At 37.0% G+C, this 18,478-nt stretch overlaps 1 protein-coding gene across 1 annotated transcript; it reads right to left on the bottom strand.

Moving 5' to 3' along the window:
- Positions 1–311: 311 nt before the first annotated feature.
- Positions 312–17,175, bottom strand: PCOAH_00018440 (KIR protein; the record flags this gene model as incomplete). The annotated part of the gene is made up of 7 exons (XM_020058653.1): positions 312–644; positions 892–2,355; positions 10,248–10,796; positions 15,199–15,303; positions 15,458–15,502; positions 15,643–16,362; positions 16,525–17,175. 7 exons carry the CDS (start codon positions 17,173–17,175, stop codon positions 312–314), a joined length of 3,867 nt encoding a protein of 1,288 aa, XP_019914089.1.
- Between the last annotated feature and the right edge of the window lie 1,303 nt (positions 17,176–18,478).

The raw sequence follows: 18,478 nt of genomic DNA, 5'->3' as shown, positions 1-18,478 counted from the left end.
AAACGAGTGAAAAACAAACGAGTGGAGGACAAACGAACGGAAGACCCTTCATAATAATAATGAATGAATGAATAAATGCATGGAATGAATGAACGGAAGGAACCTTCCATAATAATGAACGTATGACCCCTTCTATAATAACATTAATGAATGTACAAATGGAATAATTATGGGGGGCCACAAGGAATAATGGTAGAAGGGGCGTAAGAAGGAAGGAGGTGGTGGAAGGGGAACATTCCCCTTCCTTCCCTTTCCCCTTCCCCTTATAGGTGTTCCACATTACAATGTGTTGTACATTACGATGTGTGATGCTACATGTTCTGATAACCTATATTTGTTCTTTGTCTGTTGCCATTATGTGCCCTTCCCCTTCTGGGTTGTGGTTGCCCGTTCCTTCTTCCATTATTACTTGTTCTTTTAGGGTTCGAATTATAAAGAGAATAATATTCTGTAGAATCTTCTACTGTTGAAACGTCCGTGGATTCGTATGTGGAATTTACTATTGAATTCTCTGTAGAGTAATCGGTAGAGTAATTGGTAAAATTTTCAGTTTCTGTGTCTGAGTTATGTGAGACAAACCTTCCCCTTCTTCTGCTGCTACCTTTAGAGGAATTTCTTCTTCGGAAAGGGAATAATGATATGTACTAATAAAAGGGAAGAGAAGTGGTAGAGTGGGAAGGAAGGAGTGTGGAATATATATATGTGTTATGTATATATGAGATGCCCCTTTTTTATTAATATAACATTTTTTAATATTTAACATTCATAGGAAGAATAATGCTTTGTTCTTTCCTTCTTTCCCTTCATATATTTATATATATTTTGCACGCACACATATAAATGTGTGGATGCGCAATATACTATATATGTATCAAATATAGCTTCCGTTACCTTATAAAAGAAAAAAGTGATTAAGGGTGTTGCTATTCCAAGGAAGGTGTAGGAGGTGTTATTGATGGTGATCTGTTCTTGGATATTTGCACCTTCAGATTGTAGTGAACCAGTTTGGGATTCAGATCTGCCATCAAGTTCAGATGTGGTCCGCGGTTCAGGAATTATGCTATATATCAACTGGGACACATACTCAGGGCTACCTTGATCATTTCCCTTTGAAACTTTGTCACAGTCGTCACTGTTCGGCGAATGTCTACATTGCGCCTCTGCCTTCTTGCATGCTTCGGCAAGCTTCCCTAAATAATTAGTACACCTGCCACAACTTATTCTTCCAGAATTCTCCTGTTGCTTCCATATTTCTTTAGGGCTTAAATTATAAAAAGACTGCTCCCCCATCAATTTGAATAATTCTTTCCCTTTAGTACTTGGCACATCTTTACATTTACCTGCACTTAGCATGGACCCTAAGTATGTATACACTGCACTCATGATTCCATCAAATGAGTCCTCTTTGCCTAATTTCTTATATATTATGCTCCCTACTACATAATATAGAAGATCGCAGCGTCCATGCTTATCTGTATTCCATTCATATGTATCAGATAAGCAACACCACAAAGATAAAATATCATCCACTAAATTCGCATCCTCTCGCAGTTCACCCAATTTACTCTTCAGATCGTTCTTGTACATATCCAAATTCAGCTTCGTCCTACTGCAACGGAGTCTATGGGGAATATTATTGGTGATATTTCCATGGAAGGGTATAGTACTTGATTTGGGCTGACGTGCTCCCGGTTCATGTTCCATGGGTGCTTCACAATTCTGTTTACCTTCTGCAAGACACAGTAATTCGGACAGTTTCGTTTCACCATATTCCATATACTCTTCCCTAAATTTTTTACAATATGAATCCTCTGCACCTTTACTCATGCAATCTTCATTCACTTCATAGTAAGCTAAAATAATATTCTGAACGTGTTCCCTATATTTCCCGTTCGAGAGGAGCCTCCCACTCAGGAGTTCTTCCTTCAGGGTTTTGTAGTCATGGGAGTAGTCAAATATGGCTTTTCTGTGATGGAACAGTTTCTTACTTATTTTGTAATATACCTCTGCGCACAAATGTCCCACCTCCTGCTCTTTCAATAGTTCGTACATGACTCCTACGCATTCTGAGAACTTTGCAAAATGTTTTTGCGTACTGAAGAATGTGTTCCCTATCCAGTAATATAATGCATGGCAGTAGTCATCAACGGATAAACTACTTCCTTTTTCCCCCTTCGCGCAGCATAAGGTTTTCATAATTTGCTCAGCATTATCCTTAGTTATCCCTAACTTATTTTCAATGTGCCTGTCCTGCTTCATTATTTCGGTTGCTTGGGAATGGTACCCACAGTACTCATTGGATTTACCGAATTTTTTATATATTTGTTTGGAAGGTAAATCACCTAGAGGACCGTCCTATAAATATAGAACTTATAAAGTGTATGTACTACTATACATCCATAATATTGTACATAAAATAGTATATGTATACCCGTCTATCTTTATTTTACGAAGGGGAATGCACTGCATTACCTGCACCATGGTTCATGTGTACATGCTCCTCTGAATATAATCTACTTTTTAAAATTGTTCCTATATTCATAAAATATGGAATATATATATACATATGCTGCTCATTTTACAATAGTCACGAGTACATATGTGTGTATATAAATTTCTATTTCCCCCCTCCAAGAATACCTATTCCCTTACTCCTGAAAAAAAAAAGATAAGGCATACGCATACACATTAAATCATCAGATACATATTAAATCATCAGATACACATTAAATCATTATATACACATAGTTAAGAGTAGAACCATGAGCAAGCATATAAAAACAACAGAATTGTGGGTGAAAAATGAAAAATCAAACTTTTTATATACACTTAGTATCTATACACTCTGTATCTATAAAATCCATAATTGAGTCATAGGTAATTACCCCGAATTTTATATATTAATATTCAATCCCCTTCATTATGGTATACATAATAATGACACTTCCTTCTTTAGGCACAAAATTCCTGTATTTATTACTGTTTCCTTTTCTACTGTTTATTTAAGGAATAATTAAAAATTCATGATTTACATACTATAATTCTCATATACACACTATTCTCTCTTCCATTCCGTAATGTGCATTTATATATAAATATAAAATGAGAAACATATATTTATAATGCGTGCACGAGAATAATTCAATACGGGAAATCATGTGAATTATATAGGAAGCAAGAAAAAGTATGTATACATCCTTCATAATAAAGTTGCATTCATTACATATGCTTCATAACAAAGTTTTTCGCATTATACATCCTTCATAATAAAGTACATAGCATTATACAGCCTTCTATTCTTCTTTCATTTAACACCCTTTAGTAATAGTAATCTTTCATATCATTCCGTTCTTCCATTTGCATTAGTTACATTCTAACTTACCTACACACAAAATATGTATATTCCTCCATCTGAGCTCATAATTTTCTATTAATTCATATCGGATTCTACATATTATATTACGCCTGCACTTCCTTCTTTCCTCCCTCCTGAGTACACTCAGGGTTTAGTGTTTTAGGATTTAGGGTTCATGCGTTTAGGGTTTAGGGTTTAGGGTTCATGCGTTTAGGATTCAGGGTTTAGGGTTTAGGATTTAGGGTTAGGGTTCTGGATTCATTGTTCATTGTTCAGTGTTTAGGGTTCAGCGTTTTGGGTACAGGGGTTAGGATTTATTTTTTAGGCTTTCAGGGTTTTGGACATAGGGTTTCAAGGTCTAAGGCTCCAGGTTTCTGGATTCACGGTTAATTGTTCTGGTTTAGGGTTTAGGGTTCAGGGTTTAGTGTTAATCTTTCAAGGTTTACGGTTCAGGGTTTAGGGTTTCAGGGGTTAGGATTTATGTCTTAGCCTTTCAGGGTTTGGAACATAGGGTTTGAAGGTCGGAGGCTCCAGGTTTCTGGATTCACGGTTCATTATTCAGGGTTCAGTGTTTAGGGGTTTATGGTTCAGTCTTTAAGGTTTAAGGGTTCATGCGTTTAGGGTTTAAGGTTTAGGCTTTAGGGTTTAGGTTTTAGGGTTCATTGTTCAGGGTTTGAGGTTCATCTTTTGTGGTTTATTGTTCAGGGTTGAGGGTTTATGGGTCAGGGTTTAGGGTTCAGTGTTTAGGGTGCATGATTCAGGGTATCAGGGCTTAGGGTTTAGTTTTTAGCTTTGAGATTTTATTGTTCAGGTTTTAGTGTTCGAGGTTTAATTTTTAGTGTTCAGGGTTTAAGTTTTAGAAATGAGGATTTAGATTTTAGTTTTCCGTGTTTAGGTTTCAGGGAGGATGACTGTGTTCCCAAGGAATATGTTCCTAAGGAACAGGTTCTTAGTGGAGATTTCGGGTTTACTATTGAAGCTTTAGGGTTTAGGTTTCAGGTTGTAGGCTTTGGGGCTTGGGGTTCAGGTTTTAGGTTTTAGGGTTTACGATTAATGTATATTGTAATCTACTTCATAGGGGAATATTCCTTAGACCAGTGAAATTAGAATCTAAACCCTGAACCCTAAAACCTGAAGCGTAAAAGCTGAACCATAAACCCTGAAACCTAAAGTTTACAACCGGAAACCTTAATCCTAAAGCTTGAATACTAAACCCGCAACATTAATCCTAAAGCCGGAATCTCTACTAAGAACCTGTTCCATAGGAACATATTCATTAGGAACACAGTCATACTCCCTGAAACCTAAACGCTTAAAACTAAAATCTAAATCCTGATCTCTAAAACCTAAACCCTGAACACTAAAAATCGAAACCTTGAACCCTAAACCTAAACCCTAAACCCTAAAACCCTGAACCCTAAACCCTGATACCCCGAATCTTGCACCCTAAACCCTGAACCATAAACCCTCAACCCTAAACAATATACCATAAAAGATGAACCATAAACCCTGAACAATGAACCCTAAAACCTAAACCCTAAAGCCTAAACCTTAAACCCTAAACGCATGAACCCTTAAACCCTAAAGACTGAACCATAAACCCCTAAACCCTGAACCCTATAGGCTGAACCCTAAACCGTAAGCTAGAATATATAGAAGTGAAATGAAAATAATTGTTCGCTCAAAACCTTGATTTAAGTTAAAGGAACAAAATGAGGCACATTAATACATGGAATGTATAGTACACACTAAGAAATGGGGGGAGAAAAAAGAGCTCCAGTAACATAATACATATTCTTGGTATAGGGGTGTTATTTACGTAATAGGCTTATCATAAAGAAAAAAAAGAGAGTACACTAATATGTAAAGTGTAATGTGTATTAAGAAAAGAGTGGGTGATGTAGCTCAAGTAGCGTAAAGTATAGTTTTGTAATAGGTAAGCTTGTAGCGTACGCATAGGAGTAGAATGGAAACAGGTGATATTATTATTACTGAACGGTTATGAACGGAGGACGGTTGTGTTGCACAATGTTAGTATACGAAAATGTGCATATACGGTAAAAGGAAAGGGTGAACAGGGTGCTCCATATATATAAATTGTATAATATGTATGTTAATAATTTTTAATTATCCCTTTAAGTGGCCAGAGAAAGATGAATTAAAAATGTTTGAGTAAAAATTTCTGTTATAAAGAATTGAATTCTTGCATACACCTAATAATGGGAACATGTAAGTAGTAATATAGTGTTATAAATGACAAAATTTTATGGAATAGTATAATGAATGTATAGAGGAATGTGCATAAATGTTTCACACACACCCGAATTCTACCCCTCTGACCTTATTTTCATATTTCAGTACATCTTCTCACATTTGTTATCTAACGATGTTCATATGATAATTTCATCCGAGCATAGAATATACGATCGTTGCTTTGGAAAACTTGAAGCAATATGTATTACTGAGAGGAAGTGAATAAGAATTTGATATATGCACGCTCCTAATCCCTAGTCAAACAGAATTGTTACACATACAATTCCATTCATAATCATGAAACAAGGAATATTTTTATACACTTTCCTTTTAAATGATTGAACATTTTTAGATTACTTTTTATATATATACATCAAAAAATGTGTATGCAGAATGCCGGAATCGCCAGTAGGAACGAAAACATTAACGGTCAGTTTTTCCCTACTTGAATTATGTACACGCACACGCATATATCTATATATATGTGTGAAATGTGCGTACATAGGTATTCCATAAGGGAATGTACACATCACATTAGATGGGGAGTATGAGGAATAATACATAGGAATATACATGAAGGTATATATATATACATTTATATATTCCGTCGTTTACATTTATAGGTGGATGATTTGGACCAATTACCTTCAAGGACGAAATATAAAGAATTAAATGGAGCCTGGAATAATTGTGTCCTCCATAATATTCAAGTGAGAGATGCAGATTCTCGACTGAGTAACACATTAAATTCTCATCAAAGCATTAAAAATGAAGCCGAAAAAATTGTAAAAGCATGGTGCTATGCACTTACGGGGGTGACAAGAAAGGGTCCATCCTATGATGGACTTTGTCCTTTTTTTTATTTTTGGTTAGGAGATTTATTAATTAACAAATTAAGTGACGTTGATGATGCATCCCCTTTGAACATTATGAAAACAATCTATGATAAACTCGGGGAAGTTACTACTCCTGCTGGAGAGAAGAAGGGGTGTGCCCTTATATACGAGGATATGAAAGATGATATTTTCGGCGACATGAAGAAAGTATATGACTACTCTCATGACGACGAAACACTACTGGACCAATTGGATAGGGCCAAAAGTAATGAGCCCAAGTGTGATTCAACATATCACCAACACCTTCAAGAAATTACTACAGCATGTAATGCTATGAATACATACTGTGAAGATGGAAGGGAACATAGTGAGCATAAATATTGTAACTGGTTTAATGCGGGAAAGGGAGCAGGTGGAAATTATTGCAGCACAGAGAAGCTGCAAAAATTGAAATGCACCGTACCTCCCAAACCAAATCCCAATCCAAATCAAGCTGGTAGTAGTGGTTCTTTTAGTGATGCTGATAATAGTTCTGCTAGCAATGTAGCACCAGCTGTGTCTGGTGGACTTGCTGCAATAGGATTACCAACAATTGTTGCTTTCCTCCTTTACAAGGTAAGCACGCACACCACAGCATTACCACCATCTGACCACCTCTAACACAACCTTCCTTCCACCTACCACCCTAACAACCTCCCTTCCTTCCACCACCTCTAACAACCCACCTGCCACCCAACCACCCCTAACAACCCACCTACCACCTTCTCTTTCCTCGGTAGTATGATCTTTTACCCTCTTGGTTTAGTAACCAACTTAAAGGAAAAAAAAAAAGATCCACTATCCAACGCAAGTTTGGTTCTCGAACAGAGAACAATTCAACAATAGGTGATACTACCACAGTGTATTCAACAGAACCTTCCACAATAGGAGACTTGTCCACAACAGACCATTCTACCATATATAATGAACGAAGACTATCACGATCACCACCATCACATACCACCAACAGAGGAGGAGGAGCAAATACTAATAGAAGGCAACCAACGCAGCAGAGGCAAGCACAACAGGGACCGAGTCACCGAAATATTGGCTATGGTCGCATGTAACGTAACACCTGGATGGTAACATGCAATGTAACACACATTGTGTGTGTACACTGTGTGTTGTGTTCGTTATCAACATCAATAATTATGCAAATGAAGGAAACAAATATAAAAAATTTTAAACATCCGCAATTTTCACAAATTTGTACTTTCATTCTTTTACTTCTGTATAAGTGCTCCCCCCCACCCCCTTTAAAGTGTGTTTGTGCGAACTCCACTTTTATTCTGTCTAAAAGTGACATACTATATGGAGTGAGCACTTTCTTTTATTTAAAATAACACATATATATATATTATTTAAAGTAAAAGTTTTTCTTGTTAAGGAAAAAAAAGAAGGAAAAAAAAAAAAATAAATATATAATCCGTCTACCCCTCTAAAATGTTAAAAAATAAAAAAGAATGGCAAGCACAAATATGGAAAGAGTATACACACAATAATAAAAGGGGGGGAACCAAAACAACCAAATAGGGAACAACCCAAATAAGGAACAACCACCAAAAAAAAGGGGTTTATTGCCAAAAAAAAAAAGGAGGGGCTTGGTTTTTACTGCTTTTTTTTGCGCACAATGTTGTCCATTTCTAACGCCCCCACCAGCATATCACTTTACATGCGCTGCGCTTCTCCTGCTCCTCCGCAAAAAAAAAAAAAGAGTGTTTTAAAAAAAAAGTGTTCTTAAAAAAAAGAGTGCGTTCTTACAAAAAAAAAAAAACAAATAAGGAACTGTGTACACAATTACACAAATTTTTTACCATGTCACACATCTGTGTGTGTATACGAAAAAGAATCAATATTTTAGGGACCAACACTGGCACATTTAAACAAAAAAAAAAAAGAAAAATGGGGAAAAGAAATGTCATTCTGTTTCTTACATTGTATAAACTTTGCGTGGTCATTTATGTCCCTCTGGGAAGAAACATTATATTTCAAGTATAATTTCTGGTAGGGCACACTACATATTACTTATAATTTGGAATTATATTATATACTACTTATAATTAATGAGAAGGGAACATTACATACGCTGATAAGCTATAATTCTTGACCTTTCCCTTTGCCTTTGCTGTTGTTGCCTCTGTTGTTGTCGTTGTTGTTGTTGCTGCTGTTCCCTTCCATTATTATTATTATTTGCCCTTCCTCTTCCTACTCTTCTAGGTGACTCATTATATATGGTAGATGTTCCATTTGTTGTTGTTGTGGAGAAGTCTCCTATTGTGGAAGTGTCTGTTGAATATTCTGTTAAGGTGTCTTCCGTGACCGCATCAAATTCATTCCTTTTGGACCTTTTTTTTGTTCTAATGTTTCTTCTTCCTCCAGAATGGTTACCAAACCAGGAGGTTAGTGGAGTGTACTAATAAAGGGGAGTGGTCAAAGTATGTGAACATTTATATATATAATGGACCCCCAGTTTTTTCATATATATATATATACTGAAAAAAAAAATAATAATAGTCATGAACCTTTACAATCTTCATACTTTTACTCTATAATTGTAATTATTCGTTTACCTTATATAAAAGGAAGACAAGTAATGGGAAGCTTATTGCAGGAAGTACAGAAGAAACAATGGTTCCTGCAGATGTTTGGGGAGTTTCCTCAAATTTCTGATCATGACCGTAATCTTGTCTACGTTGAGTTTCCACAGCTTTTATTGTAGTTTGTAGTTCAGACACTCCACTACACTTCAGGTCCTGTATGTTCCTATTACAGTACTGTTCATAGTCCTAACTATACTTGGTACAATATTGATCAGTAGCACCATTTCCGCTGCAATATTGCTTCACTTTAGTACAAGCATCATCTAAGTCGATTTTGTACTCTACTTTTTCCTTTTCACAATCGAACTTACCTTCCAGTAATCTTTGTTCTATAGATTCATAATCGTAGAAATGATTGAATACTGTTTTTCTGTGTTTGGCTGTTTCGTCGCCAGCATCATCGTATATAATTTTACATTTATTTTGGCCAGTAATACTTGTCAGTATATTATAAATTTCCCCTAAGACCTGTGATAATTTAGATTCCTTGCCATCACAGGGGAAATTTTCCCTTATCCAGTAATAAAAGAAATGACAAGGTGCATCCTTCAAGGTTTCCCTACCTTCTTCCTTCTTACATGCATGACAATATGCGTTTATGAACATTCTTGCCATAGAGGAGGGTCCCTTATATTCAACTAACTTCTCTCTCAACTGCTTCTCCTGCTCTGGTTCTATGTTTCCCCTGGAACCACATGTGTACTCAGTACTCTCAAACTTCTTATAGTACTCGGTCCAGGAAGGTAATGTCTTCCGTAGCTGAATTCATAAGTACAATTGGTAAGGAAAAGTGGAATATATATACATATATATGTGTGAGTTCATACATATATATATAATGGGTCATATTCACATCTAATAATGTGGTAGTGCATGGAATAATTATATGTGGGCACATGGATTTGTTCCATGGCGAAACACAGCAGAACAAAAAGAGCAACCTGCTCAGTGCTTCTTTCCTCCTCACATTCACACCACATTAAGAACACCATTGGCTGTACCTACCTCACTAACAGAACCGGCAGCGACGTGTCCTGTACTACCGGAAGCAGAAGAACCTGGGTTCCAGGTTCCCGTAGAACCGGTACCAGAAGAACCTGGGTTCGTAACTTTTTTGCATGTTAATTGCGTTAGTTCTTGCAGTTCCTGATTGCTGAGCTCTACATGTTTCCTCTTGAACTCAGTACAATATGGATCTGTAGCACCATTTTCTCCTATACACTCACCAAACACTTTTTTATAAGCTGAAAAGGTTTCCTTCAGGTACTCGTCACATTGCGTATCGCAAGATTCCTTACCTTCCATATGTGTTTGTATAGTACCGTAGTTCCAAAGGTACTCATATGCTTCTTTCTTCTTAGTGAACTCTTCTTCCCTAATAGCCTGGTATATAATGCCACAAGTCTCTTTTCCAGGGGGACCCTTGAGTTCATTATAAATGGCCTTTACGGTGTCTGCCCATGGATTCTTTCCCCGTTTGGCAAGTACCTTCTCTCCTAACCAGTAATAAAAGAAATGACAAGGTGCATCATTGTCGGACGACTTATTTTGTTCCTTCTTCCTCGATGCGCAGCACCATGCTTGCACAATTTTACTGTCATATGGTCCATTCTTAAAGTTCTCATGTAACTTCTGATCTATTTTGTCCTCAAAATTATCATTGCTCAAATACTGGCAGACATCTAGTTGCCCATTAAATTCATTGTAATAATCCTTCCTCGAAGGTAGCACGCTATCCAAATATGTTCTCTATAAAAATAATTAGCGAAATATATGTGTACTCCCATTTCTTATTATGCTATACATATATAGTATTGTACAAATAGTATGTAAGTATATGGGTGTTCACTCTGAAAAGAGGATAACGAACCGTCAATATATTCTGTGCCATTGCTTATGTATATGCTCGTGCATATGTAATAAATTCCTCCCAAGACGGTTGCTTATATATGTTCATCGAGAGTGCATATATGTGAAATTTTTACTAGTTCTATGTTAATTATGAGCGAATATTGTACTCTCGCTTCCCTAAAGAAGGAATATTCCTTAATTTTTGAGTAATAGTTATATGCCACATACACATACATGTACATCAAAATCATCACATGTATATATAATTAAGGTAAAAATAATGAGGGGGACACACGGACGAACAACCAAAGAATAAAAAAAATAATGGAAGAAGGTAAAACTCCCCGTACAACCTCCATCTATGTATTACTGCTTTCACATTGTGTATATATATTCGTTTTGGAATATTATATTATTATTATTTACATATTCTTCCTGTTGTGCACATAAGCATACTTCTCTATTGACGAAAATTTTAGTATGTAATATTAATTTACGTTCTATTGTTATTTAAAGGAAGGATTATTGCAAACTGTTAACAGATACTGCATAATTCAAACAGAAGCAGCACACCCTTCCCTCTGGAATATGTGCACATTCACCTATATTCAGTGATGAAATATGTGTATTAACAATCCAAGTAGAAAAAAGAGTAAAATACAGAGATATGTGCTCCACTATGTTCAAAAGAGAGTGAAATTTCTGTTTCTGTGTGTACGCACCATTCCTTATAGCAGCACATTACTCTTGTAGTAGTAGTAGTTTGTTGGAAAGCAGTCTTTTCCACCTTCCTCTTTTCCTCCTTATTATAAGTTTGTTATAATCATTTTATTCACCCTTTTCCCTTTCCAATGGGTATACTACACATAGTTTATTTGTATATGTGGAATGTGTGCACTATACTAATTGAGAATTCCTTCCTCCTTTGCTCCTCCACCTTAGACCTCCTTTCCTTCCTTCCCTCCTTAGACCTCCTTTCCTTTCCTTCCTTAGACCCATCACTTTCCTTCTTCCTTAGACCCATCACTTTCCTTCTTCCTTAGACTCTCCTTTCCGCCCTTCTCCTTAGACTCTCCTTTCCTTTCCTTCCTTAGACCTCCTTTCCTTTCCTTCCTTAGACCTCACTTTCTTCCCTCCTCCTTAGACCCCTTCGCATTCCTTCCTTCTCCTTAGACCCCTTCCTTCCTTTCCTTCCCCTTCCTTAGACCATCCTTTCCTTCTTCCTCCTTAGGCCTCCTTTCCTTCCTTCTGCTTAGACCTCTTTCGTTCCTTAGACCCTCTTCCAAAAGTGGAATGTGCTGGGCTTGCTATACAACCAAAAAATGTAGCAAACTCCTTCCCCCATTTGCATTACCATTCCCGTCTCTCAGGTTGGCATTCCACTCTCCCTGATTAGTTCTATGGACGTTTCATATTTTAACTTCTTCCCTTTTTTTTTTTTTTTTTCTACTTTTGGGTAGGGTTGTATGATAAGATTAAGGGGGGGATGACCCCAATGGGGGAGACCCCAAAGAGGCAGGATCCCAAATAGAGGGACCCCACCGTCAGGGTGTGTCGCCCCAGGCGTGGCTGTCGCACACCTGAGTAGTATAGACAAACCTTCAATACTATGGTTGCCATAAACACGTATTATATGTGCAGATAGCTGATATAAATACTGTGGTTGTTGCAGTTATGTACTACCTACATAGGGTATATATAAGCCACTTAGCTAATACGGAACAGAACTGTCCAATTGCAGACTACGAATTTGTGTACAGTTGCGACGTTGCTCAAGCTAAATGTACATATATAATTTTACGATTCATGCGTATTAGGTGGATCATGTGGATCATTCGGTTAGCTTAGTTCCAAAATTTTAATGTTCCCGACATTTTCTTATTAGCGCAACATTATTATAAGGAGAACGATAAAAGAAGGGTTGCGTGGTCTCGTACCACGTGGTTCCGCTTCCCCATGTTCCTAATGGGACCCATAGTAAGTAGCCTATGTATGAACAAGTTAAAGTCCATATTTTAGTACACAATATAAGGGAAGCGGCAGAGTATTAATGGAACATAACTGTGTATTGGTTAGCATGGATATATATGGAGCGCCCATAATTCTTAGTACGTGCTATGGAGAGTGTGGATGCTCCTTCTGGCCGCTATTTTATATTTTCATTGGGCTCATGTGTACAGTGTGTTCAATAGAGTGTGTATGGTTGAGCGCAGGCCTATTACAGATTTACGTAAACAGTGGTAATGGGAAAATAGCAGGGTAAGGAGCATTGCGGGTACAAAAATTTGCGAATTCCTTTCGGGGAATTTTTTCCACTGTTCCTTGTTACACAATAACAAAAAATTGTACAGAACTCCCTACTCATATGAGCACAATACTCCGGACTACATGCCTCCGTAATCATTCCGTACTTATATTTTAGTAGACTAAATATAATGTTCGTGAATAAAACTGTTTGCACATTTCGCAACACCTTTTTAACCTTAAAAAAAAAGAAAAATGAAAAAAGGAAAAAGAAGAAATAAGAAAATTACCTACACAGCTTGGTCTGAATGGTGGACACTATACTTTTTTCCTGTTACGTTGTAAATTCTTCTTTTTTTCTTTTTTTCTTTTTTTCTTTTTTTCTTTTTTTCTTTTTTTCTTTTTTTCTTTTTTTCTTTTTTTCTTTTTTCTTTTTTTTTTTTTTTTTTTTTTTTTCCTGGGTTCCCTGTTGGTGCCCCTTAAATTTCTTTGAAATGTTTTTTAACGAATTAGCAGCACGCCGAGGGGGATTTAACCTCCATCGCCATTGTGTCCGGCGTATACTTCTGTGGTACTAGGGCACAAAAGTGGGAAAAGAAAAAAAAAAAATTTCCCATCCATGATCATACATGTGTACATCAATATATTCAATGTTGAACGACACAGAGGAAAAAAAAAAAAAAAAAAAAACAGTGTATCAATCGATAGACCGTATAATTTCGCCAATCACATTCTCTAAATATTTGCGCCAAACCAATGCCCCAAAGGGGAGATTGCGAAGCGGATGTGCCAACCGGAACTGCCAACATGAATGTGCCGACCAGCGGGTGAACGTGGGCTGAAATAATCGCCCCTTCCCTGTATTATATGCATAAAGGGAAATGGGCAAATGTGCGCGGCAGTGGAGCACACCTCGAAACGGGATAAAGGGAATTTATTCGACACGGGAAGAAGCCCCCTAACCCAGTGTAAGTGTAGTCACGCAGAACTGGCAGCGTCCTCATTTGTCTGTTCCTTTTGATAAAACAGATGCGTAGGTATATACCTGCTTATCTATCTGTCCTTAAATACATGCACACAGTAGAACGTCCCAACATGAGAATAATCACATGCATAGTTTGGGTAATCAAACTGCCACTTTTCTTGTCACCCCTTTTGGCGTTAACGTCTTCACTGATTAATCAACACCTTCGAAAATGCCATGAGGGTGTTTCCCGTCCACATGCGAAGGGGCAAAACAGATTTTTCCTTCCCCCCCCTTAAGAGGGAATCATGGGCGGGGAGACAATATGCTACCATAGCAACACTGTAGAACACACAAAAAATTCAAACATAAAAATCAATTAAGTTTTTTTGTAGTAGGTCCCCTTCAGTCCCTTTTTTTCCGGCGCACTCAGTTACGTGCAAAAATGAGAAACAGAATGGTTTTCACAAAAAAAGAAAAGAAAAAAAAAAAAATTATATTTTATATTTTTCTGGTGTTACCGCTCCCATGTGTGTTTCATTATGACAAGGCGGATCGCCGTGAGACGTGCTTCCTCTACAGCATCTTACTAAACACAGGGGGGGGACATTCTAGTGTTCGCGCTAGCTCGCATATCCACATAAACGGGTAGGTTAGAAGCCACTGGGAAAAAAGGGGAACAAAAATGGACTATTCGCATGATAACGCAAGGTACGGCTTTCTCAATCGCTGATTACCCTCTTCAATTCCTAAAATAACTAATTAAGCCTAAGGCATAAAAATATAAGGCTACGAAATAAAGGGGGTAAGACACGCTGAGGATCTTCCTAATGCTATTTGGTTCTCCACAATTTTTCTAAAAAGGTGGGATAATTTTAAAAAAAATATAAAAAAAAAAAAAATCATAAAAAAATGTCATTTCATTCCTACGCTATATGAATTGTGCAGTTATTTATTGTTCGTTCCATAGAAGAGGGCAACCTTTCATTCAATGTTACACTCCATTGTGTTACATTCCAAATGTGTTCCATGTGGTGTGTTACATGTTTTGATAACTAATATTCGCTTTTCGTCGTTGCTGTTGTTGTTGATGTCCTTTTCTATTATTTGTTCTTCTTCTATTGGATGGTGTTGAAGTAGTATATCGAGCAGAAGAAAATACTGTGGTGGAATCTTCTGCTATTGAATTTTCTGTGGAATATTCAGTAGAGGAATCACCTCCTGTTGTGGAACCTATTGTTGTTGAGGTGTCTTCCGTCAAATTATCCAAGTCTCGCTGAATTGTTGTTCTTTTCTTTCTTGTGTTTCTTCCTACAATGTTTCTAACATGATTATGGAGCCAGGAAGGTAAAAGAATATACTGAAATAAGGGAGAAAGTAAAAAAGGGTGGAAAGGGAAATGAAGACATATATATATACCTCATATATATATAGAAATATATAGTATATATGTATGTATTTATACATTCCAAATACATAGTGGTGATAATAATTATATACTTTATATAAAAAGAAGAATGTGATTGTAGGAAGTCCTACTGTAGCAATGGTGCCGAATATAGCAGCTGGAATGTTGTTGGATGGACAATCTGGTGTATGATTCAAGGAACACATCAAATTTGACAATACTGAGCCACCATATTTCTCATATTTCTGTTCAAAATTTTGGCAGTACTTTTCATTAGGTTTCCTCCTACACCACTCACGTACAGTTGTGTAGGCTGCTGGCACACCTCGCAAGTGCGTGTAGTATGCCTCATTGCACGATTTGTCACTAGTGTTTAAGCGCTGTTCTATAGTACTATAGTCCTGGTAATAAGTGTGCACTGCCCTCATTTGTTTTAGAAGTTTTTTGTCAATATTCTCCGTTCTTATATGTTCACACTGATTTTGAACACGGAAGTTCTGTAGTGTATTGTAAATTGTATTCATACGGTTTGAGAACTCATCCTCGGACAGGTTGTCAAGTAATAGATATCCTATCAAATAATATAGGAGATTACAGCGAGCACCATATAGTGGGTTCGTCCTTTCCATTCCGTTGTGTACATAACACCAGGGTCCTACGATGTAATCTGCATAGCCGCTAAGATCAGAGTAACTTGTTAGTGCGCTTTCCATTATTCCCTTAAAGGATGTGTCATTACAAGGGTACGCGGTTTTTCCGAATTTACTGTAAAAATGTTCAACTGATGGTAATTGATCCAAACATCCTTGCTGCTGCGAATATAATGAGGAGAAGGTGGAATATGTAGATGGATGTTGTTATGTATTCCTGTATTCACACATTTCCTTATTACACAACGCATAAATAGTTACATCTATACTGGTGCATTGGTTCAATTACGTAAGAACAAAGGGAAGAAATAAACTTATCAGTACCTGCAACACTGGTTGTACTCTTCCTGCTTCTGCCATTGCTGTTGCTTGCGGTTTTGAAATTATGGGTTCTATCAACTGTAATAAATACTCAGGGCTGCCTTGATTATCTTTGTCCGTAATTCCTCCACACCCCTCACTACTTGGCGATTTCCTACATTGTTTTATTACCTCTTTACATGCTTCGGCAACCTTTTCTAAATAATTAGCACATTTCTTACAGCTAACTTTCCTGGAATTCCCCCTGTCCTCCCACAGTTCTGTGGGGTCCAAATTATAACTGGACCATTTCTCCATTAAGTCGAACAACTTCTTCCCACTTTCCTTGTTCCGTAGGTTGCATTGACTTGTCTTTAGTTGCAGTTTCAATATTTCGTATATTTTTTCCATAATTCTATCAAATAAAGTCTTATCAACCAACTTCTTGTGCACTATGCTCCCCACTACATAATATAAGAGATCACAGGGTCCGTGTTTATCGGTATTTGAATTATATATGTTAGATAAGCAGCACCAGACAGATGAAATATCATCCTCCAAACTCTTTTCTTGTGTGACTTCCTCTAATTTCTGTTTTATTTGATTTCCGTAACTGCCCAGAAGTGTTAGCCAATTATTGCAGCGGAGTTCTTTGTTCCCTTTACTTCCATCCATTTTTTCTGAAAATGGACTACCCTAAATAGAAACTTATGAGTGTAACTCAGGAAATGTACATACATGCACCCTTACTTTCACTGTAATATGAATAAAATGTTATGTGAACAATATTTATAAATCCACCTTAAATACGAAATAACCATTTACCGTTTCCTTTGTTATTGTTATTTTTCTATATGTGTATAATGTGTATATGTATAACAAAGTCCATGGATGATTACATTATTGAAGTGTGTACATCATGGTTTTGAGGTATTATATTATTATTCGCACCTTCCCAAACTGCTGTAATCAGAGGAATGTAATTCCTTCCTCTAAGCTGAAATTTTTGTATACACACTTAATTCATGTTTTATGGTTTTTTTAAAGGAGGATGATAAAACATTATTAAAAGATTGTTCATATAGGAACAACCTATATATATGAAGTGCTTTAATGCTTTTCTCCTCACCATACGTGCACATGCATATATATACAACAAAAAGAATACATTTATGAAGCAAAGAAAGAGAAGAAGGATATATGATAAGGAATCACATTACTTCATCTTCCAAGAAAATATAGTTTCCATTTTTATAATAACAATATAAAATACACCTCCTTCCGCCTACCATAACTCAGTAAACATAATGTCCCTCTTATCTCTAACGTATATCCTGTGAAGAGAACAATCTCAGGAACTTAAACACAATCGGAAGGAACATCGTACTATTTGAGAACTCCCTTCACTTTTTTCTTAAATCATATTACACTTTTACACATTAGTTCATACTCCTCTCTCCGCCTTTCTTCCCCCTTCATGTTCTACAGTTTTTCACAGTTCAGGGTTCAGGGTTCAGGGTTCAGTGTTTGGCGTTCAGTGTTTCGCGTTCAGTGTTTGGCGTTCAGGGTTCAGGGTTTGGGGTTCAGTGTTTGGCGTTCAGGGTTCAGGGTTTGGGGTTCAGTGTTTGGCGTTCAGGGATCAGGGTTTAGCATTCAGGCCTCAGGGTTTAGCATTAAGACCTCAGGGTTTAGCATTAAGGCCTCAGGACTTAGGCTCCAGGCTTTAGGATTTAGTGTGTAGGGTACATTCTTATAGCTGAGGCTTCTAGGATTCAGGGTTTTGGGTTTAGGTTTTTGGGTTCAAAGTTTAGGGTTTAGGGTTCAGGGTTCAGGGTTCAGGGTTCAGGACATAGTTCTTAGTATTCAGTGTCTAGAATTCAGGGTTTAAGTTTCAGGGTTACAGGTTTAGTGTCCAGGCTTTTAGCTTAGCTATCAGGGTTTAGTGTTTGGAGTTTGGGTCCTAGAATTCAGTGTCTAG

This window comes from Plasmodium coatneyi, chromosome 7 (genome assembly GCF_001680005.1).
Source record: "Plasmodium coatneyi strain Hackeri chromosome 7, complete sequence".
Taxonomy (NCBI): Eukaryota; Apicomplexa; class Aconoidasida; order Haemosporida; family Plasmodiidae; genus Plasmodium; species Plasmodium coatneyi.
The sequence above is the reverse complement of the archived record's forward strand: the minus strand, read 5'-3'. Positions and strand labels throughout refer to the sequence as shown.